The 25,128-nt window shown below is 28.7% G+C and overlaps 1 protein-coding gene across 3 annotated transcripts in view; it reads right to left on the bottom strand.

Annotated features, from left to right (window-relative positions):
• The window catches only part of LOC107446919 (lachesin), a 52,698-nt gene extending 28,415 nt beyond the window's left edge, over window positions 1–24,283 (bottom strand). For 2 of the 3 annotated variants that reach the window (XM_016061718.4, XM_071178682.2), the window contains exon 1: window positions 23,909–24,108. In XM_016061718.4, coding sequence (XP_015917204.1) covers window positions 23,909–23,957 — 49 coding nt within the window. In that variant the 5' untranslated portion in view covers window positions 23,958–24,108. Of the gene's footprint in view, window positions 1–23,908 lie in introns of all 3 variants that reach the window. The other variant, XM_016061700.4, reaches the window with a different exon arrangement.
• Between the last annotated feature and the right edge of the window lie 845 nt (window positions 24,284–25,128).

Below are 25,128 nucleotides of genomic sequence, written 5' to 3'. Positions count from 1 at the left end.
TTATTTCTTAAAATATATGAATGCAAATGTTTTTTAATTTTATATTCGACGGCAAAAATGTTAAATGACAATAAAATAATTAAGTAATATTCACTGGTATCAAAATAAGCGAGTTAATTGATAAATATAAACTAATTAAAAATGTGCAAATTGATTAAGGGGAATTTTTATAGTCAGAACAATGGTTTCTGTACAATAAGAAGGAAAGGGTAAGTCCATGAAGGGCACGTTCATCACAACACCCTTATACCCTAGCATCGGTCCAAGTGTATCGTAAATTATAAACGAAGAAGCATCCACATCTAATATTAACCCATTTTCGCCTGGTTGCGACGCTGAAAAGAAAAAAAGAACTCAATAGGAAAATCAACATAACTCCGAGCAATGTCATTACGGGGTCAGGAGTCCATCAGAATAGTTAATGTCCTCACGTAAGGGGCTAGGGGTTCATAAGTGGTCAGTTTTTGCAGCACTTTCGGCGATGTAATGGAGAACCTACTGTAGCTATACATCAAAGAAGTCTTTGTTAACGATTCAGAGTGTTGAGAAGAAGAGAGTCGACGAAATATCCATTTGTTCTTTCCACTTTTTATTTTATTTAGTTGGCAGCATTATATTTGGGCATTTTTGGTTTTGTGGTTTTATTATTTTTTTCCCGTAAAATATATTAACACTACATTAATTGTAGAATTATTGGAATTTTTCTTTTAGTTCCCCACTAATTGAATTAATAATTTTAAAGCAAGTGATACCTAATATTAAGGAAAAAACAAATTTTGTATCTATAGAATTATAAGAAATAGAGGAATATACGTTGCATTCCGACTGAGTGGTTTGTTTCCCAAAATGTTTCGGGTGTGCTTAAATTTATTTTAAGAGAAAAGTTTGAAAGTCAACCAGTCAAGATATCCGTTAGTTATAGAATCATTTTTTAAAAAAAAAGGTTTCTTTTTGAAACTCTAAAGAATTATTTTGAATAAAAAAAAAATGCTTATTCAAACACTATTTGGCGAACATATTATTATGCAAAAATAATTTTCCAACTCTACGTAATTTGAAGGCTTATTTTGCCAAATTTTTATAGGAAATATTATTGCATAATTTTTCCATTCTTTAACATTAAAGGGCAATAACCTTTAGGACAAATTGTTTAATTTCTTACTAGAATTCTACATTATACGCATAGTACTCAGTAAGTTCTATCTATCTATCTACTTTATTCTCAATAAATTCTAACTGAATATGAAACAAAACAATTTTCATTAAAAAAATAGTAATATGCCGTTAAGATAAACATAAGTTTATTTCATCTCAGAATTTTAAAAGAATAACCTGCATTCATTATATACATGTATATATATAAATATATATATATGCAGGGTGGTCCTAAAATATATGTCAATAATGTAAAGGTTGGTAGAGGGGACTTAAATAAGCATATTTCTTATAGGATTGTATGTGCGGTAATGCCGCCTTGAGCTGGTAGGGAGCGCTGATGACTGCGGCTTATAAAAGCGCTTGCTAGCTGGATTCCCGCACGGATCTCAAACAGCATGCATCGTTTCACTAATGTGGAGCTGGCCGACGTGCATTTCATGTATAAGGAAACGAATTTGCTGCTCAGAGGATGTACAGGGAGCGTCAGAAATCACCTGGACGTTGTCTACGTTCAGCATTGGATAGGACGAGGTGGTCCAGTTACCTAAAGCCACCGCGTTCTCCTGATTTAACCTGCGCAAGGAAACGAATTTGCTGCTCAGAGGATGTACAGGGAGCGTCAGAAATCACCTGGACGCTGTCTACGTTCAGCATTGGATAGGACGGGGTGGTCCAGTTACCTGGCCACCGCGTTCTCCTGATTTAACCTGCTTGGATTTTTTCTTTTGGGGTCATATTAAAAGCCTGGTGTACGAGAGTCCCATCAAGAAGATGTTGTTACCCGCTTGTCCGTTGCTGCTTTACATGTGCTCGACATGCCTAACGTCTTTTCTAATGTACGCCGATCCATGCGCCGTCGCTGTGAATCTTGTGTCGATGTTGGTGGCTGCTCTTTCGAGCACCTCTGTTGATAAATTTTTATTTTCTTTTGTCTTTACTTGGCTTTTCAGTTTCCTCTGATTCATACTGCTTTACAAGCTAGTGCTTTAATTTGCCATTACCGCACACACATTCCTTTCCGAAATATGCTTATTTATGTCCCCTCTACCTACCTTTACATTTTTGACATATATTTTAGGACCACCCTGTATATATATATAAATAACATCCCGAAATTTAACAACACAATTGCTCTTGAAAATATATTAAAGAACTAATTAAAATATTTATCATACATCTTTAGATGAAGTAAAGAATTTAAGGAGTGATCGCGGAAATTTTTTTTTTCCTTACGTTTTAAATACAGTACACATGTTCATAGGCCACATTTTAAAACTGTCATGAGAATTTCAATTGTTTATAGTTATCATTTGTGCTGAGGGGAAGGTTTAAAATGAAATTTTGTAATTAAATTTACTATAAAATTAGGGTTTCTTTATAAATACTCTTAATATTCAAAAGCATTTTAATTAATTTTTACTGCATTGGTCCTTACCTAAAGACATTAGTAAGTAAAGGTACTTTTCTATTGTCATACTATATCTTAAATGTTGCTTAAAATTAAAATCAAATTTCTCGTACTCTTTATTAAAAACGATAATATTTGCTTACTAAAAAAACATCACAATTATTAGTTGCATCAGAAATAAACAATTTAATTTTAAGAACAAAGTCATTTGTTCTTAAAATTAAATTGTAAAGTGATCAGTATTTCAGAATAGTTTGGGAAATATGTGAATTTTACTATTTATTTAATTATGAAATACTAAAAAGTGTTGAATATGCAAAACTAAATTTTAGATTCATTAATAATCATCATTGTAAAGAATTTCAGAAATGAAATAAAAACATAGCTCTCATTCTTGATAGTTAAAATTACAGAATCTAATGAATAAAGGGTTAGAGAATACTGATATTTACATTATTGTTTGGATATATCTTTCAAAATAAGTAAACATCAAAATATTTTAGCACTTTAAATAGATGCTCCACGAGTTATAAGGAATGGAATATTGAAATGGTACGAAACTTTAACAAGGGACATATTTGATACACTGTTAGAATTTTCATTTCAAAATTATGTTGAAATAAACACCAGCAGTCTGTCTATAAAATTAGCCGTAAAGTTTACGGTAAAGAAAATTATTTACCTTTGAATCCTTTTACAATTAGTATGGTTAAAGAACCATGAATACAAAATTCCCTTTACTACTTTTTAACCCTTTACTACTAGCATGGTGTCAAAACCGTAAAAGAGACATTTAACCGAACATTGGAGCTTGGCTTCGTAATTATTATGTAATTGCATTGGAGTTATGTGGTGATTGTGTTGTGTTTTATCTTATGAACCATGGAATATGGTTTAATTAGCCTACATAGTTGTTTCACCTATCGTAACAGATAGAAAGTAATTGTTGTTTTTTTGTATTAAGCAGCATTATGGTGATATAATCTATGTGAGAATGAGAGTATGGTATTCTAATTGTCCAAGGTCACAAACTGCGGAGTGCAAGCCACTGGAAACTTTTCATGTATTAAAGGGAATGGATGAAATATTGTGGTATCAACGCTGCAACTCGAACCCCCGTTCTGTCGGTCATGAGATTGACAGATTAGTCATCTCGGATATGATATACAACCAATTGCAAAGAACTAAGTGGCTTCATTAAGTGGACCTAGTTGGTGCTATAAAATTCTGGTTGTTTGACTGTATTGGATAAAACAGTTAATAAGTGATTTTTCTCACAGTTAGCAGTTTGAATACCATCTTATTTACGGTTATATGACTGTCTTGTTTAAACATAGTAACATTACAATTAAATAAATTGTTTTTTTGACAGTTGATAAATTTTTTCCGAGAAATTTCTAACAGTGTATTCCAGTTACCAATTCCAAATCACGTTTTTAATTGCATCTCTTGTGAAGCGTAAGCATGTAACCTCTGCAAATGTTCTTCAACACTGGTGAGAGTTAATTCAAATAGGATTGATAAAAGTTAAGATCCAAGATAATATAACTCACTGAAACTTAACGCCAATCTACTTCCATTCCCGAAAAGTTTCTTTCCCAACTTTTGTATAATTCAGAACCACACTTACAAAACCCAAAATTAGAACAAAAGAAGAAAGCAAGCGAGAAGAAATATATATATCGTGGAACTCTTTTTCGCCAAAGATTATAACAGCTAGTCAAAACTCTAATGATCACGTCGTAGAGCTTAAAGACATTATTAAACCTTCGGCCTTACCCCCTTCCCAACATCTCATTCCTGTCATTGCCTTGTTTCAAGATAAATTTGACGATTATCTTGTTCACTAAGACTTCTGTTTTAAAAGATGTAAGGGTCTTTGTTGGTGTTCCAGAAGCTTCTGGAAGTGATGGGGGTTGGAAATACATATTCTTTGCCCACCCCTTACTGTTTTCCCCTTCTTTCTGCATCAAGTTCGTGTCAATAATACTCGGTCAAAGTTTGTACGTGAGACGGAGGTTGAATGTGGTCTCCCAGTCATCCATTCCTTAATTCCTGTCGCCATTTTGTTTTTCTTTCCTTCATCTTTTTTCTTTTTTTTAGCAGGTATGACGTGAGTCGGATATTGCACTTTTGTCTTAATCAGAGAAGATTTTATTTGGGTCATCTGATTGAGATGGATGTGGTGAACCTGATCTGAAACTCCAATTTATGAAACTGGTGAACGAAATGTACTTCTTTATATTTTCATGAGTGCAATGCCTATAAATATGTAATGGAGATTTTGAAAATGAAGCAGACCTTTGACAATTAATGCGATGTAATCTCGCCTAAAGTGCAAATAATGCAACGGAAAAAAAACAGTACAGTGTAAAAATAATTAAATTGTTTAGTACATTGTTACTGAAACATTTTGGTTAAGTAAACCAGATTTTAAAAGCATTTATTTAAATACCCCTGCAATCAGAATAAAGGGAAAAAATACTTCGTTGTTGGTATTTAGTAAAAATATTCAAAGTTAAAAATAATTTTATTAAAAAAATGAAATAATTTTTCTTAAAAAACGGTTCAAAAGAGCCCACCGAAGCTTTAGCCACAAAAAGTATCGTGTCAAAACAATAGTTAACTCAAGAGCGCAAAATATGTATAATGTATTATTTAAAAGAAGCATTTCTGGTAATTTAAGCCTCAATTGGTTTTTTCTTCTATCTTTCATCATACAAAAATTATTCCTGGACAAGGGACGAGCTTCCCATCATCAGGCTTTAAGATAAAAAGCAGGAAAAGTCCACCGATAAGGGTGAAGGATGAACAAGGAGGAAATAAATAGCAAATCGAAAAAAGAATGTTTTGAGAGGAATGTGTACAGCAGAAGAAACCTTTCATGGCAAATTATTTTCCACCTACATAATTTAAAAATCAAAATATCGAGAAAACCTTTTAAGGTGAACCTTGAATAAGCCATGAAGTTTCAAATAATGAAAAGCAATTGCCAATATATTAAAATGCAAGCGAATTTTTCCAGGACAGCTTCACCACTGCGTAATACTGATCTAATTTATTTGCATTTTCATATTATGAATTTTTTTAAAAATCATTTGAAACTTCATGGTGTAACCTAGGTTTACTACTTTCTCCCATGATATAACGCACTCTTTAACGAGAGCTTGGTTTTGCTTATTTATTTATTTAAAAATTAAGCTCAGGATTACAGTCAACACTGAAAATAACCTTTGCACCTTAAAACGTAAAAGTATGGTTTAACTATGTGAATTCCTACCCATAATCCAAAAATTTAACTAAATTATCTATTGGTTAGAAACATAGCAAGAATTTCCGTCGTTTCTTTTAAAGCTTGTCCTACGCACGAAATATCTGACCGCCATCAAAAATAATATAATTAATTAAATTTAATTTTAAATTTTCAGAATCCTTGAAATTATCCAAATCTTTTTAAACTATCGAGATCAATACTTTAAATATTTTACACAACATAATTTTTAGTTAAAAGTCGTTTTTAAAATATGTTCATCCAGGAGGGGTGTGGAGTCGTATAAAAATATTAAAAAGTCTTCTAATATGTGGCATAGATTGTGTACCGTTCAATGACTAGTTCTCTTATATAAAACAAATCAAGGGATTCCAGGTGTATTTCTAATTAATATGTTTTTCAAGTCCTTAACAACCGTAGATTTAAACTAAGCTTTTAAAATTTAAAAGTTGCCTTTTAATGTCAAACAATTGTAAGCAAATTATTTCGTCTTTATTAATAAACAACAATTGTTAGCGGAAATCCGATTCTCAATTTCTATCATCTCTAAAGAATTTGATAAAACTGATTTATTTTTAAATTTGTATTTTTTGTTTCTTTCATTTTTTAACTATTGCAATTTCAGTTGCATTATTGACCCAAATATATATATTTTTTAGATATAATTGTATAACTGATGTATTAATATGACTGTACGCAATTCGATTAACTTGCTTTACGCATTAGCCAACTTACTTATTCAGCGTTTCTACTAGTTGAAAATGAAAAAAAAAAAAAAAATGAATTAGCGATATATATTTCTATGCCAAATTTACTATTATAACAGTTATTTTGTCACATTTATAATTGATATTTTGCTATAAAATTAATAAAGAGTGATGCTAGTTTTCCTAGATTTTATTATTATTAATATTTTTTGATATTTTTAAATTTTTCTTCTATGTAATACTTGCACCTGGTATAGTTAACACTGTGAGCCGTGATGGCACAAGGGATAGAGCTCTCGCAGCCAATGGGGTGCCTAGGTTCGAGCTCCAGCTGCGACTAGTTTATACGAATTCGGCTCCCGTCTCTCTCAGACTTGAGTGCGGACGTAAAATATCCTTAGTGGTAGATGGATCCTGGGTTAGAATCCCCTTACCGTCGAGCTAACAGTGGGAAGTTTTCGTAGTTTTCCTCTCCAAGTTATGAAAATACTGGTTAGTAACATAAAAAAAAGTCCTAATTGAAGGCTAGTTAGTCCCAATGCTTGATATTGGAGTTCCCATGTCTTCTGAGTTGGGTTCAAAATTACTAGGGTTCGGTGTATGTCTTTTATAGCCGCAAGCTCAGGATTGGGTCAAATGTTCGACACCGATTAGAAAATAAAATAAAGCTAATGCTATAGATAAATATTTTATTAAAACTGATTATTATTATTAAAATATTTTATTAAAACTGATTCAATTATGGCAAGTCACAAGGAGATAAATATATTTTTTTTATGAATTCATTTTTGCATGATTCGAAAAATGATAATAATAGTAATAATTTCTGCATAATAATATATAAGCTACCGAAATATTTTTCTAAATTATAAAAGCATGAGTACAAGTCCAGTATTTAAAATAAGTAAAAGTGATATTTAGTCCTTTGTTAAATATAGCGTCAGGAAATCTTTTTAACATTATTTGATTATCTGTACTTGAATAATTGTTCAAAGGAACGACACTTGCTTAAGAACAACTCAATAAAATGGAACAAAATAATTCATAATTATTTTAAGCAACTTAAATCTGTGCATAGAATTGGTGACTTCTTCGTTATGTTTGTTATTTACGTGACATTGAATCCTTAGAAACTTTTCAATATTATTTTTTTCTCCGAAAATATAAAACGTAAGCCTCCATTCTATTAAACAACATATATTTATAAAACAAGTTGGTTCTGTTGTGTGACCGTGTTTAAAATCTTATATAGAAGATAAAAAAGGCGGCAAAATAGTTTCCATTACGAAGGCTGTCAGCATTATCTTACGATGTTCAAAATTGAGAAATTGATCTCTGGAAAATATCTCATAGATGCTGTAAAAATGATTACGGCAGTTATAAAAATGTATTTTATGATGTTTGCTTTATTGATTTTCGTAACATGATTACGTTTTATGAGTTAAACTATAGAATTAGTTGGAAGTCTTTAAATTTAAAATTAACGATTTAAAAGAGTAGAACGATTTATATGCTAAAAGTAGAGCTCTTTTTTTATTTTTAGAAGATGGATGTGAGAGATAATAAGTTTTTGTTATCAATACAATGCGAATGTTTTGTTAATAATTAAGGAAATGATGTTGAGAAATATGCTAAAATTCTTTAAGAGATTTTTCGGATTAAGTGTATTAAATACTTAATAAAGAGCAAGAATGAAAGTTTAAAGCTGTAATGGCTTCTAATTTCAATTCACATATTATTATAATTAAGATATTTTGTTTTTATAACTCTTGCATTTTGCTGGACTGGAAACATCCTCGCTTATCCTTAAGAAAACCAGAGCAATTTATATCTCTGAACTGACACAAACCCAGAAATTATCTACAATTTTTCTTAACAAATCTCAGTGATTCAAGAGATTGAGCATTTGCCTCCCAGACTCAGGTTCGAATCCTAGAATTGGCTGGTTGATAAGAGTTCCGCTATCAGCTCGCACCAACAACTGAGTATTCCTCAAGAATTTCCTCAGTGATAAAAGGATCTCGGATAGAATTCCCTTGCGGCCAAGCTTACCATGGGAAGTTTTTCGTATCTTTCCTCTCAATGTAACGCTCATGAGGATTAGTTCCATCAAAAAGTCCTCCACGAAGGCTAGTTTGTCCCAATGTTTGATCTAGATGTTCCCTTGTCTTCTTGGTTGGGTTCTTAAAACGTTCTAAATTTTTCTCATCCCAGGCTAGCTTATGAAGTTTCTAGCTTTATAAATTAGTGATAACTTACAATACTGAATGATATAACTTTCTTCAGTAGATTGAAATATAATGGATTGGTGTCTACGGAAATCAAAGTTTTCAATTTATGAAAAAATGGTACTACAGAATTTTTTCCCCACCATTTTTTCCTCCAATCAGCATCCAAAAGCATCTTTCAAAATCAGGTATAGTTTCCAAACATGATTTCGCCCTCTCTTTTGTGTTATTTATTTGTTTAGTTTCACAATTCAAAATTTCGATGACAATATGTTCGTAAAATTTAAACTTACATTGAATATTCACTATATTTTTGTTGTAGTTTAAAAACCTTTTTTACATTTTGTATTTTTTCGTCTCAGTTTATCCTTTGCTCCAAATTTGCCAATGTTTTATTGTTCTTGTTCCGCCAAATTTATCTCCACTGTGATTCAATCTGTTTTTGAAGCATCAATTTTGTTAGCTTTCAGAAAGCTTTTAAATAATAAGAAACTCTTCTCATTTCTTATAACCAACCCATTTTCCAGAATACCCTGTTGAGAGATTTACTATGAAAACCAGTTTTTTTCTTTCCCAAGCAAATCCTTACAGGATCTAAACAGAAGTAACTATGAATAAATTATGAAGAACAGAAAATTCATTTTACATTTCGAATAAGGTTCGTGAAAAAAGAGCAGTTTGAATTTTGATAAAGAAAGGATTATGTATTTATTGAGATAAAATCGAAAGGATTCCTACTGACAAATCGTGAATTTGTGAGTGAAAGAAAATGGTGATTTTTTCGTTAAATCAATGTGATAGTATACTAACATATAAACTCTTCTACTCGCTATTTCGAATTATTTCAAAACTTTAAAGTAGCTTTTAAATTTATAGATATTTTAAAAAATTTATATTATGCCGAAACTACCTCATTTAAAATGCATGCAAGTATTTAAATGAAAATCAGCTATTTTCTAACTGGTAAAAATCTATACAATTTTTATAATTTGTTCCTGTTAGTTTCATAAGCAGCTTTTAACAGCAGACCCAATTTTAAATTTACGACTATCACGGTTCAATTCCGTAGCCTTGTAATATTGAATCCAATCCAGAAGACAAGGGAACTCGTGGTTCAAGTATTGAAGCAAACTAGCCTTCGTGGAGGACTTACGAAATGTGAGTTAGCTTTACACAGAGAGGAACAAAACGAAAACCCCCAGTGTTAGCCCGAGGACAAGGGAATTCTAACCCATCATCCTTCTACCACTGAGAATGTTTTATGTCAGTTCTGTGTTTAGAGCTAGCCGGGATCAGAATTCGGGTCGACCAGCCAACGTTGTGATTCGAACCTAGGTCACCTCAGTTGGTGGCGAGTGCTCTATCCCTTGAGCCACCAGGGCTCTCTTGTTACTTAAAGTGATTTTTAAATTATAAAACAAATGAATGCTGTTTCTAAAAATCCCATTTCATAATTTCAAAATGTTTCGTTTATAAATACATCACCAAGTTTAATTATCGAAAAGACAGTTAACAAAGGAAATCGAATTTAATTGAATTCGAATCGAATTTAATTAAATTATGAAACATACATTTATAGTTACACATTATTATTATGTTGTTGATAATTAATAATTATCTCTAACCAAGGTTAATTTTTATCAGATACAAGCGGTTTTCACAATCCCTAAGTACCCTATTGATCTTTATCTCTCTCTCTCTCTTTTCTTTTTTTTCTTTCTTTTCTTTATTTTTTTAAAATTTAGACTTAGGTTGTAGTTACGTTTGATACCAAAACTTTGGTTTAGTATCGTTAAATTCACGGCAGCATGACTGATTCTGGAGTTTTTGCCATTTAGCACTTCTTTTATACTATGCATAATTATTTATACAATTTTATTTGTTGAATGTATAGAAAGTACCGCAAAAGAATAGCAGAAAAATAATAATTATATATTTAATAGAATTTATGAATATGCGCTTTTGAATTCTCAAAGATCTTGCAATTAAAATATAATTAATGCTTACATACAAATCATGTCTTGAAATTATGCAGCATCTTTTTTTATTAATGCTTAGTAGCGAAGAAACTAGGTATGATAAATGAGATGTCATGAAAAAGATGTCAAAAGACTTATCTTGCATTAGAAATTTGTTTATTTATTATTTATTTATTGAGTGTATTTTTCCTTTTAGCCTGATTAAAATAGTGCTTAAAAATTAATTCTTGTGGTTTATTGAACTTACAAGTACTATATATAACATTCCATGCCCCTCTAATATCCTGATTTAATATTTCAAGATTTTAAAACTATTCATTTACATTTTAATCTGCTACGTCTTAGAGGTTTTAGACCAGCAATACATTGCATAACTTAACTAATCTAATAAAATATTTTAAATCTATTATTCTCAAAAAAATTAAAACTAATTCATTTGTAATAATTGGTTACATTATTTTCTACAAATTGGCATCTTTAAGAACTTTAAATTTAAGCAGAATCTTACCCATTTATGTATAAAAAGCCAAAATTGCAACTAAGTGGAAAAAATATTGCACTTATGTAAAACATTAAACTTAAGTTTATATCAAAGTTGCTTTCAAGCTTACATTTAGTGACAAGCACTTTGCGACATTAACATTCGAAAAAAATCATGTTAACAACACCTTAATTAATTGATATGTAATTAACAGATCTACAATTTTGGTAGGCATAATTATATTATTAACGTATAAAAATACTTCAAAAAATAATATATTTAGTCGTATAAATTATTCTAGTAAGTCGTAATTATATTATTAACGTATGAAAACACTATAAAAAAATCGTATCTTTAGTCCTATAAATTATACTATAAGTATAAATTATAATAATAATACTATGAGATCAATTTCGCCAAATTTTGTTTTATGCCCTGTAAAATTTTCTTCTTTAAAATGACTTAAAAAGTGATGAATGACTTAATACCTTACAATTCAAATTTTTTTCAGCTAATAAATAAAATAATAAAAAATTATAAATAATTGTAAAAAAAAAATTCGCATGGAAATATTTTTAAATAGAAATATTTTATGATTGTGTGCAAATTTTTTTAAATTCTCTTAAAATTAAAATTAACTGTCCTAAGTTTTGACCACTTTCCTGATCAAACTATTTGAAACTATATTTCCCAGATTGCAGCTACCTCCTGCAATTTATGGGTAAAGAATCCAAATCCAGCTACAACAAAAAAGTATGTTAAGTGAAATAATTTTTTGTGTCTGATTTTGTAGCTTAAAATGTAGACCGTACAAATTAATAAGCATATTTAAGGTCACCCCCATGACCCATTAAGATTGAGTGCTAATGAAAATCCGATCATTAGATCAAAATGATTATTCCAAGTGATTCTTTTTCCCTTTTTCCTTTCTACATACCGCATAATTCACAAAATTTATGTCACAAAATGTGTAGCATGTGTCACAAAATTTCACGTTTCTTGAAGTGAACCTCAATTATCCTCACTATTGATGACTTAATTCTATCACTAAAATAAATTATTTTTTATGGAAAGCATTTTCATAATCATAATTCGTTTTCTTATTTTACTTCTTCAACTCTTTTAGTATATAATAAATACAATATCAATATATATATATCATTGCACATCACGGAAATAAAAAGTTCACAATTTCGTTTTGATATAATGAAGAAAAACATAGTTTTTTTAGCTATAAACAAAAGCAAAAACTTAGAATTCAGATTGTTCAAACTAAATCATTTGAGAATTAGAATTTGGTTGAAAAAAGGTCAATTCAAAAAACAGTCACTTTTTCTAAAAAATTCATTCCTCTTAAATATTTTTTTTTACTCTTGTTTATTTCAAAACAGTCGCTTCTTTTATTATTCATCCCTGGAGTAATTTACTTGCAGAGTAAGAGCTAGTGTTAGCAACAAAAAATGGTTTGATATCGATGCAATGAATTCCAAATAATGAAATAATTTTTTTTTCTCAACTTAACCTTTCTTTTACATACTGAATTGAAATGTATTTTAACCCATTTACTTCTTTTCTTCAACCTTGTGTGATTTAAGATTGTGTGTAGATAAACGATAAGCATTTCTTTAATGATTTAAAGGAACAGCCTTAACTATAACCAGAATCGGAATTTTCTTATTTAAAATAGGGAAGGGGTTAGCCTTAATGCCGTAATCTTGAAAATATTGTTCCAATAATTTAGTTAGATGAGCGGACGAATGCTTGGTTCTCTTAATGTACATTTCACATTTTCCGTATTTCACCTTATCTAAGCAACTGTTTAAAGGAATAAAAAAAAAACAAATACGAATTCGCAATACTGTTTAGTCTAAAAAAAATTTCTAACAGAATATAATTTATTTTAAAAAATTCTTTATTATTTTTTTGCTATCTATTTAAATTATGAACTGATTTACAAATTTGAATACACACAAATTTTTACTATATACAAATATTTACATTATTTCAAACAGCACATTTTAAAATGGTGAACCCCAAAATTTGAGCAGCATCACTCGAATTATTTTTCAGAAATGAAAATACTTTTATGCCCATCAAAATTAGCTTTCACTTTAACGTAATAGTTTCTATGAGTTTTAATTTTAATGTATAAATATCGTAAAATTTTATTGCTTAAGATCTATTAATTTAACAACAAATTAAGCCTAACTTCTACATAATTATCTCTCTCGCTCACATTATTAAATGATCATTACAGCCTGTTACGGTTTCAGTAATCATTATTGGCAGTTTCATATCATTATAAATGTTTATTATTTGATTTCAAAAAAATAGCACTTGTGTGCAATTTTATAATTAATCATCAAATGAAAAAAGCATTAAAACTTTTTATACCTCAAATTTTAAAATATTTTTCTGTTTTTGTTTTTAGCATTCTCATTTCTTTTGCAAAAGAACGTTATAGAAAACCTTACATAATAACATACACATATAGATAACACATGCAACATATATTACATATATATAACACATGCAACATATATTACACACACACACACACACATATATATATATATATATATATATATATATATATATATATATATATATATATATATATATATATATATATATATATATATATATATTATATATATATATATATATATATATATATATATATATATATATATATATATATATATATATATATATATATATATATATATATATATATATATATATATATATATATATATATATATATATATATATATATATAGAAAACCTTGCATAATAATATACGCTGAGTTTAAAAGTATAGCCAAAACTACTACAAAATGGTAAAATTTACCGTGTTTCTGGCTCTTTGGGAACACTAAAAAACTCGGTGATTTTTACCAATGCGCTTTAGTAATAATTTTGGTAAAATTAACAAGGATATGGTTTTACAACATGTGATAAGATTTGTTTTAAAATTTGCCCCGTGGTTTACCTGCAACCTTACACCGTGGTTTTGAAACTATTTATTCGGTTAAGTTTAGTTCTTAGTTTCGTATTTTTTACTAAATGTAAAGTAATAAGAACTGTAATTTCGAAAACTAGAATTTCCGAAGAAAAAAAAAACGCAACCATTTGAATGGAATAATTATCAAATGAGTGGTTTAAATACTGTATATTTTAATTTTATTCACCAGAATTATTGCTTTTTTAAAATTCTTTTTTACCAGATTACCATACAGTGCGATAATTTTTCCAGAATTTTTTTTCTCAGAGTAATAAGAATAGTTGAAACTTTTCATATCAAAACTTTTTATGTTATAACTTTGCGTAAAAGGAATATATATAAAATATGTGATATCTGTGTAAAATTATAACATACTTATTTCTCCGCCACCACATCTAATCTTCTTTATAAATAAATATAATGAATAAAATAATTAACATGATTCAGGTAAAAAGCGCAAGCGTTCAAAAAAGACACCGAAATATTTCGTCAAAATAAATATAAAAGAAGGTTTCAAGGGGTAGTTTTTAATAATTCATATTAAAAACGAAATAGCAACAGTAACAAAGATAATGTCAAATCAAAAGTAGCAATAAAACGTGTGAACTGCATTCAATTTCACTTCAAATTCTTTTACTAAATTGAAGATGTCAGTACATATTTCTAGTTTCACTGTTGCTAAACCTTCAACCATAATGGGCAAAATTTAATGCCTTTTTGCGAAGAGTGCCATTTGTCATTTTACAGGATGGGCAAGTCACGCAACTCTTTTGTGCTTATTTCGGTGAACAATTCATTTGGCATTCAAAATAAGCCAATTTAGAAGAAAAAAACACTTTTTTCTAATTCGAGTATATGTTATTCTAATTAATTACGTGTTGTAAAATTTGCATGACTGAAACAAAAGAACTTTTCGGATATTAAAATTTAAAAAATAATTTTTGACATAATTTTGTGACATTATTCGCTGACATTCAATTATTTTAATTCAAAATTATTTCAATTACTTGTATATTTAAATTCGTATTAAAGAAAATTCAAACAATTTCTGTTCAAACAGAAACGTTTCTTCAATCACTAAATTTAGATTTCCTAATATAATTCAAAATATTTATTATTTTTGGAATTATCTAACTTGAAATATGGTTTAAAAATACTTTTTGACAACACAGGATAAACATTCATTTTTTTGTATTTATTTATTTTTTCCGCATTATTCATTTTGCCTCTCAATGTTCAGCTTTTGCATCACCTTTTTTTCTGATATGTTCAATTCTGGTATATAAATTCTCATATTAATTTTTAACCATAGCCACATTTTTATACATTTAACGCTTGTTTTAAGTTAGCATATGAATATTTTATATTAATTTTATTTCATTTTTGTAATTTTTTATGCTAATTTTTCCGACCTATTCAGTTCATCTTCTTTATTTATCATTACATTTAAAATTTTTTCAAAGAATAATATAAGTAAATCAGTAGGATTTTTTTTTAAAGTGCTACTTTCTTTTCGTTCGGAAAAGTTATTTTTATCTTCTTAGACACTCATAAATAAAATCTCAATTTTAAAGCAAAAAGATTCTTTTACACACCCAAGTAGAAACATTTAAATTATTTACAATATTTCTAAATTACTTTTTTGATAAGAAAAATAATTATTTTTAGTTAAACGTTAATTTCATTTTTAAAAATATATTTACTTTAAAGATATATATGTAACCTTTTCATTTCAAACACTCAGTAACGCCTTACTGAAGGTATGTATATTTTATTTTATAACGGTTGTTGAACAGCTAACCCAATTTTTGGTTTATGACTACCAATGTTCAACTCCATAGCCTTGTAATTTTGAACGTAATCCAGAAGTCAAGGGATATCCTGGATCAACTATTGAAAGAAATATGCCTTCGTGGTGGACTTGTTGATGGAACTGACCCGCATTTTCGTTACACGGTGAGGAAAACCACTAAAACCTCTCACGGTTAGAGCCAGACGGCAAAGGGACTCTAACCCTTAATCCATTTACCCCTGAAGATATTTTGCACCAGCAATGTGGCCGATGTAAGCCGGGAGCGGAATTCGTATCGATTAGCCTTCGCTATGATTCGAACCCGGCTCACTTCATTAGAAAAGGAATGCTCTATCTCCTGAGCCACCAAGGCTCTAAAGATATGTATAAATTTAAAGTAAGCGTACCTTAAACTTCGACATAAGAAACACGAAAGATATGTCAAAGTAACAGGATATCAAAAGATCTTCCATTGCATTACATAGATGGAGTTTTAATCATAAGTTTGAGTTTTTTTCTGATAAAATCATTCAACACTACTTTTTACTTATGGATCTCTAATAATCACTCCATATTTTTAAATATCCCGCCAAACCTCCTGACACTTGTTTCTTAATCACCCTTCTATCTTGTTCAAACTTGGTCCTTTGTCTTTTATGGTTTTATGTCTTTATTGGTTAAATCAGTTTCTTTACATTTCTGACGTCATTTGGTGTTAAGACACTTAGGAAGGTTCTTGTCCAGAGAGCCGAAACAACAACCATTTCCATTTCCATTCCCAACCATTCGAAACAACAAGTATGTCCATTTCTGTACCTGATTTGTGCTTTATTCACGTTGCTTTTCGGCTAAACTAGAAGCAATGTTAATTTAAAGGAATTATGATACTTATTTTCAATTGCCAAAAAAAAAATGTACAGGGGAAATTATAGCCATTGTTTATAATGACTTAATACAACTATTAATAAAGTTATCTTCGGAAAAAAATATTGGGTAATAATTTTTCTAAAAAAGCCCTCTTTTTTTTGTTGCTTTAGTTTATAGTAAAATCGACCAACTCCGAAGTAAGCTGCAAAACTCGCTCAATCCAAATAAATAAAAAAATTTAATAATTCCCTAACTACACGCGCGCTGCTTTCACTAAATACTTTATGTATTGGAGATGACCGGTTTTGCATCTGAACCAAATAGGGTTAGTTTTTTTACGTTAAATCGAATGAGACTAACCTCGAGATAGATCTACGTATTTCATCTGAAGTTATAAAGGTTTAAAGAAGGTTGAAGAAGTTATAGGGTCAAAAAGTACAATTATGTAATTGTACTTATTTAAGTATCTAAATTGTTATTTGAGCATTGTTATCTAAACAAATTTAACTATTTAATTATCAGCTAGACAAGTTAGATATTTTTTCGGGGAAATTTACGTTGAATCGAAGTGAACCAGTTTTAAGACGATACAAGTAATAGTTCAGAAGCAAGACTTTTATTTTCAATAATACATTATTGTATTGTGTATATTTTTTTGAATCTTTTTTTTTAGGAAATATTTTTTGTTATCATATATTTTTTAAGCCTATTTACAAGAATTACTTATTTACAAAAATCACATTACTAATTAAATATATAAGTTATGTCTTCCGGTGTGGTCATTTACGTCTAATTGAAGCAGACCGAACTCGAGTTGATTTAATTAACAGTGAAAAAATATTTTTTTAAAAAAAAAAAGTATTATTTTTGAATTTCGCTTTGCATGAATTAAACCAGCATAACTTCTAAACTATTTGTCCATCAAACTAATATTTGGTCACATTAGATTCACAGTACACAGGGAGAACTATGTTATTTGCCTAGATATAATAACTTTAGTAATGATAAAAGTGAAAATAAACACTAGGGAAAATGTTACTTTTTATACACAAATTCCTTACAACTTCTCAATTATAAGTCCTATTAACTCGTATTTGTTCTCATATGATTTAGTGTGCAATAATAAAAAGGGAGCAATACCTTACTTGTCTAGACAGTAATGTCATATAGGCAAATAGATACCTTTTGTACATAAAAACCTTTAAACTTCGGAACTATTATTTCTATCGCCTCGTGTTGGTCTTCCTCGATTCACTCTCAAAATTATAGTAAGGTATTCGTCAATTTTTGACTACTCATACAACGAGAAAGGTACATAGTAGTTTGACGTTTTGATGTTATGACTTTTTTTGGTTCGGGTTTAATCCACTTTTGAGCTATCTCAACTGCGTCTTAGTATTAGTTTTAATGTATAGAAGAATTAAAATATAAATAAATAAAAGCTTAAGGAATTAACCATAATTTCTTCCTTTTATGAATCTAATGATTAAGTGGAAACATAACTGTTATCGTCACAGAAAACTTGTAATATATAAATAAAATCTATAAAAAATTACTGAATTTTATTTTATTATTCTGATAATAATTAAGACTTTGATTCTTAATACTTTACGAAGCACTTGATATTTATTTATGTATTTATTTTGCCTACCGATTTTAAAAAGCACGAAAATTTATAACTAGGTGCATTGATGTCCGATGAAAGCAATGGTTAAAAATGACTTTTTCTAAGTTATTTAAATTCAATAGATGAAGAATAATAATTAAAAAATGAAACAGAAAATGATTAATTAATTTAGTTTAATTTCTTGCAATATTTTTAAACGTATAAAAAAAATTTCCTGGTATTAATATTAATTTACTTATTGCAATAAACAGTCTTTAATTTTTGGCACCCAGATATTTCATTATATATCTAGTAATAAAAATATTTGAAATATCAATAAAATTCCTGAAATAAAGTTGATTAAATTGAAGGAACATAAATTTTTTTCTTGGAATTTTTGTTCGAAGCTATAACTTCTCTTTTTCTAATCTTCCTCCACTATTTTTTCTTCCTTCTCTATTTTTTTTCTTTAAAGATGAACATTTATGAGAATTACACACTCTGCTGACCATCCATATTTATAATATGTAACCACAACTATTTTTAATAGTTAGGAGATAACACCAACTTCACATCCCCTAAATACCATGAATAACCATTTCTTCTTCAATAACCAATTATTAAAAGGGGTACAGATATTCACCCACGATTTGAGTTTTGAATTTAGTTTTAACATGTTGAGCGAAAATCAGCTTTGCAAAGAGTTGTGTTCAAAGGCAGCAAGTTTATTAATTATTTGTAATGTTTTTTTTTTTTAAATTTATTGTTTGTAAAATGGGACAAAAGGGAAATGGGTAAATTAAAACTTATTTAAAATTGTTAGAATTATTTTTAAATATTAAATTTTTGTCCGGAGTAATTTCTATAAAGAGAAAAAAAAATTCTGGTAAAGATACCGAACTGTATGATAATGACAATTCTGGTAAAAAAAAATAAACATAATTTTGGTAAAGAAAAAAACAAAATGTGTGTTATTTAAACCATTATTCATTTGGTAATTGTTACGCTCATATGGTAATGATTTATCATAAATTCTGGTCTTCAAAATTGTTTTTATTACTACACATTTAGTAAAAATTACAAAACTTCACAAAACAGTGCTAAGTAAATTTAACCGAATAAATAGTTTTTATGCCATGCTCCAAAGTATCATGATAAATTTACTAAATTCTATTACATGTTTTTTAAACCATATTTGATTATTAGTTTTACCGTTATTTTTTTCATGTGCATTTGTTACCATAGTAAACATGGTAAACTTTACCATATTCTGGTACTTTTGACCATGCTTTTCTTCCCTGTGTATAAACTACAAAAGAAGTTACTCGTTTAAACAATTTAAAAATTTAATCTTAAAAAGTTTAATTTAACATAAAAAATAAGTTATGATAAAAAGGATATTTTTAAACCTATCTAGCATACTGTCAAAATATTAACTTTTTGTCTCCTCATTCAAATGAAGCTAAAATTGTACAAATTACTAAAAGGAAAAATAAAATAAAATAGAAACGAAAGAAAATATTTTTATTGCAATTTAAATAGTGTCTGAATTTCAGCATATTTTACCCGATCAGATCGTCATTTGAACCATCGGAAAACAATACTAAGGTCTAAATGTTTGTTATTATATATATGTGTATATTTTTATTTCATGTTATGACTTTTAGAATTCTAACAACAGGAAAGCGTACATTTCAGTATTGTAGTCTTAATTTTAACTCACAATAATCTCACAAACAAAAACCAACTATGAATTGCTATAATTATTTTTAAAAAAATTATATATTCGAAGAAAAAAAATCGATAATAATAAACAACTTCCAGATATTTTTAAGCAGAAACTCTAAAGTCACAGGTGACTTTTCTAAATATGTGTGGGGTTGCCCACACATATTGCATTTTTAGCCCGTGAAATATCAATTCTCATTTAACAATTATAAAATCAGATTGTTATTGTAAAAGGAGAAATGTCTGTTTCATCGGTTGACATATAGTGAACCACTTACAAATAGTATTTCAAATACTTTAAAAGAGCATTAGCTTTTATTGAAATTAAATGAAATCCACTACTAAGTTCCTCACTTTTATTTTTCCTCTGACTTGGTGTCGCAATTACACTTAGTATAATGTTACATTTATTCCTTTTTATTTAAATCTTTTCATCTTATTAATTTAATTTTTTTATTTATCTACCTTTAATTTCATAACTGTTTTAGTCCATTCAATGTGAAATTTTCAAGTGATTTTTCTTAATTGCTGTAATTTTCTTGTTTCAATGTAAATATAATGTTTAATATTTCCTGTCTTCAATTTGTTTCAATTTTCTTTTGGAAAGGAATTTCAACCTTTTATGTGCCCATCTTCGCTTTCTGCGGTCCATGCTTGGTTCTAAATTTCTTGTTGAAGAGACAAGTGCCACTCTCAAAAGTAACGGTACGTCACTGAAAATATTTTATGACTTTGTTTTTCTCAAAATCGCAGACATTCATTTTTTTCTTCTTCGTGTTTCTGGGGAGCTTACTTAACCAATTTCAATCATCAGTTTTTTTTTTGTTTTTTTTTTCTTCAAATTTTCTACTTCGTAACTTTTAATTGGTTATCGTTTATCTGTAGGTTTGTCCTAAAATTTAGCAGTCAACAATTTTTTAATTTTTTTAACACTGAAACACTCTGAAAGGTCCCAATTCCTTTCTTCGAGATTCGGACTTAGGTCTGTATCGAGGGAATTAATTTTTTTTTCTACATCTTTTTTCTTCTGTTTAATTACTCATACAAATTTTTAAACCTTTATATTCTTGATAGTTAGCTAATGATAAAAATCAATCATATCTTCATAATGCTTCTCACTTCCTTTTCAGTAACTCATATATTCCTTATATCTGCCTCTTTATACCTTTGATTGTTTCTTTTATACTAAGATACTTTCATTTTATACTTTCCTAAGTGCTAGTTAGGACAAATAAATGTTCCTTTTGTATTGTTAACAATATTTTTTAAAATCCATTAATTGCGCTCTGTGCAACAATGTAGAGTTTATTGTTATTTAGATTCGTCTCTGACACTGCAGCATTAACATTATACCTTTTTTGTTGTTAAATATACATTCTGTTAAAGGCGTTTTGTAATGATTTGAATTTCGAGATCACTGTACTCAATACACTTAAAAACTAACTTTCTCTTATATCTTTGATATTGTATTACGCTAGATTTCAAATCCTTTTATAAATTTTGAACTGTAACCCATTTCTCGATAGATTTAGACTTATGTACACGTTTTTGTTAAAATTGTGTTCCAACTTTATGTTCGCTCATTTGCTTGTTACGTAGCTTTATGTTTAAAAAAAACTAATAAGATAGAATTAAAGATATATGAGTAGAGCATTTAAAAGCATCTTCTTTTTCTTTCTTTTAATATTTTCTGCACGTGGTGCACCTTAGTTTGATATATTTTTAGTGGCATGTTGCTATTGGAAACATATGTATAATTTTTCGTTAAAATATTATTTTTCGTGTCTTGAATATTATTAGTAATTTTATCTCAACTCTTTAAGTTATATTTCATTTATTTTGTTCTAATTTGATTCTTAATTTATTATCCTAAATTTTAATGGTACCTATCAGTTCAATGTCAACCTCGCGTAGTTTGACCATTGAACCTATTGGGTCACTGCGTTATACTGTGTTTTGCGATACCACATTTAGTAAACGATCACAGTAACCTAATTTTTATAAATTTTTTTCCGATTCTATTTTAAAACTTAATTTTATATGTTTGTTTTTACTTTGAAATTGAATGCAATATGATTTTTTATCATATTATCCATAGACTTTGGTTCGATGCATGTGTCTTTATTCCATTCCCAAATTACAATTGTAATTTTAATCTCTTATTTCTCCAACACCATTAAACTACTAATTCACTATATTCAAATTTTTTTTAGATTAATTTATTAATTCTAATATCATTTATTAATTTTAAATTAGTAACAATTAATATTTTTCTTTTAAAATGCAACTATGATCAACCACCCAGCCATCAGGGTTTTATCTTTCAACTGCCAGGGTAGGAAGGCCACGTAATTTTTACGTAATTTAAGGCCACGTAATTTTGACGTAGCTTCCGCACCACAACCACCGAGATGAATTATTTCTACTACAGATTTGACGATCACCCACCTTAATGCGTATACACGCCGGTTGTTTCAGCAGCCGCCAGGATCGAACTCACTACTCCCAGCTCTCCAACCAGCTGTGCGAGCGACGCCTTAACCGATTGCGCTAACGCCTTAACTATGGGAGTTAAAAATTAATATTGAAGCGAGGGGGAAGAAAAGGAAATGGTATCGAAATCTTATGAATAACTACGGAAAATGGTAGAACTGAAAAATATAAAAGCCTATTAGATTGCTGGGGGAAAAAAGCAGAATGATTCGGGTATTTTCAACAGTGTTTTTTTATTATTCTTATTTTCTACAATTAAATACTAATTTGTGACCTCTATGTGTTACTTTTTCTATTTTATTTGTGATAAAGTCTCTCAATGTACATACGATTAAAAAAAGTTACTATGAATGAAGTTGTTATTGAAATATACCATTTTAACATAATATTTTTACATTGACATAAAAATATTAGTATTTTTTTTTTATTCGAAGGGAAAGTTACAACCAAGTGAGCTGAAAAGAAATACCAAAAAAGAGATAGCAAATATAAAACAATTTCCGAAGTGAACGACGATTTAAATTGTAGTTCTAATTACCAATAAAAGTTTTGAATTCTAAGCATTACGATCGATAAGTGATAGATAGTTGTTCAATAAAAATTTAATAAAAACTGCATGATACAAAAGTTAATAACAATAAAATTAAGCAGTTAGAAAAATAAATGTTATAACTTAAAGCTTAAAAATAGCAAAAAAAATAATAAAAAAGTCTTCAACTATTGGCATGAATGAAATTTTAAGACATTTTTTTATGTATTTTGTTGCATTTTTAAACATTACCTCATGTGTATTTTTAAAAACCTTAACATTTGTTACTAAGTAAATAAAACTTTTTATAAAAATAACATTTTTATGGGATCTAATCACATTTAAAAGATCTTACAATATGATCTATGATATTATAAAATTTTTGTGTGATCTGTCTTTTATATAAATTTTTAAGGAAGTTAAATATGCTTTTAAAAGGTTTAAATCTGTATAAATGTAACAAAAATAATAATAGTCATGAAAATCTTTTAAATTTCATATTTAATTAAATTTTAAAAATTTTAGTTCTTTTCAACAAAAAAAAAGTTTAGTGTTTTAACCAAAAATGGCGGCAACTATTCACCAAAAATTTTTTTAAAGTGTATCAAATAAAAAATTTATATTTAGTTCAATATTAAAAAAAAGTTTACCTACCATGTTGATAGATCGCCACTCCAGATATTAACATCAAACAGAGCCACATCACCTTCTTTACTAGCTACAATTTTCTGGATGTCATCAATGCCGTCAAAAAGGTTCCACAAAAAATGATACTGTACAATAAAATACAAATTCTATGACGTTAACACCCTTAAGAACAACAAAAGTCAGAGTTAAATTACGATCACTATATTTTCTTCACCTTCTCACCAGCGTATCATATCCGCATCTCGTTTAAGCGGTAATAGGCGCTGGAAATGCCCGAGAAAAAGTTTATGGGGCGCTGAGTTGCCTGTTATTCTTCCATTGGTCAAGGAATTGAGAGCTGGCGCAAGCGCTTTCGTACTATTCAGTTTGTGATTAAGAACTGGAGAAAAGAATTCAATTTTGGCGATTCCAAGCCGTGACTTTTATTTTTGAAGAGGGTTTGCTGTTATTAATCAAATTTATAAGCTTGTTGTCACGCAAAGTTGGTCATACAACAATGTTCAGGTTGAAGGAAACTGAGTTAATCTGATTTTGCAGTGTTGCTTTATCACCTTGCTCATTTTCATTAGGGTGGGGAAGTGAAGATGAATGGGCTTCTTTTTTTTTAAGAGAAAAGAAATAAATTATTCAAAGTATTGTTTGAAAATTGGTATAATAGAAGTTTCTATTCTGTGCTTAGATTATTTATAATATTTATCACTTTTATCCGATATTCAAAATATTTAGTTTGAGGAAACTTCTTAAAATAATTTGCCGGAAGAATATATTTTCAATCGTAGTTGGGGAAGAAACTTTTTTTCTAGTGATGTTTCAAAAAAGTTTTCCCTTAATATTAAAGTATAGAAAAATTCCGTTTATACCTCTTTCTGACGAAATTCCGTAAAATTAACTCTCAAATTTCTCGAAGTAAATCTTATTTCTGTTGCATACCACAGGAATATAACTTTAAAAAAAAAATATTCACTTCACTTTTATCCTTGTTCTTGTAACCGAAAACAACTTTTTGATGCACCATATTTTAATTAAAATAATGTTTAAAGATTTGAACCAATGTGAGAACAGGAGAACACATTTTTACGAGCAAGCGATAAGTTACTGATTTCGTAATCGTTTTCTAATTTTCCATCCTAAACCATCGTTTTTAAATATAAAAAACAGATCTAGCTACGTCTCGAGTAACAAATTATTTTACGTTAATAATTTATCAATTATAGAAACTTAGAATC

This window comes from Parasteatoda tepidariorum, chromosome 6 (assembly GCF_982258835.1).
Source record: "Parasteatoda tepidariorum strain Cologne lab strain chromosome 6, Ptep-v5.0, whole genome shotgun sequence".
Classification (NCBI taxonomy): domain Eukaryota; kingdom Metazoa; phylum Arthropoda; class Arachnida; order Araneae; family Theridiidae; genus Parasteatoda; species Parasteatoda tepidariorum.
The sequence above is the reverse complement of the archived record's forward strand: the minus strand, read 5'-3'. Positions and strand labels throughout refer to the sequence as shown.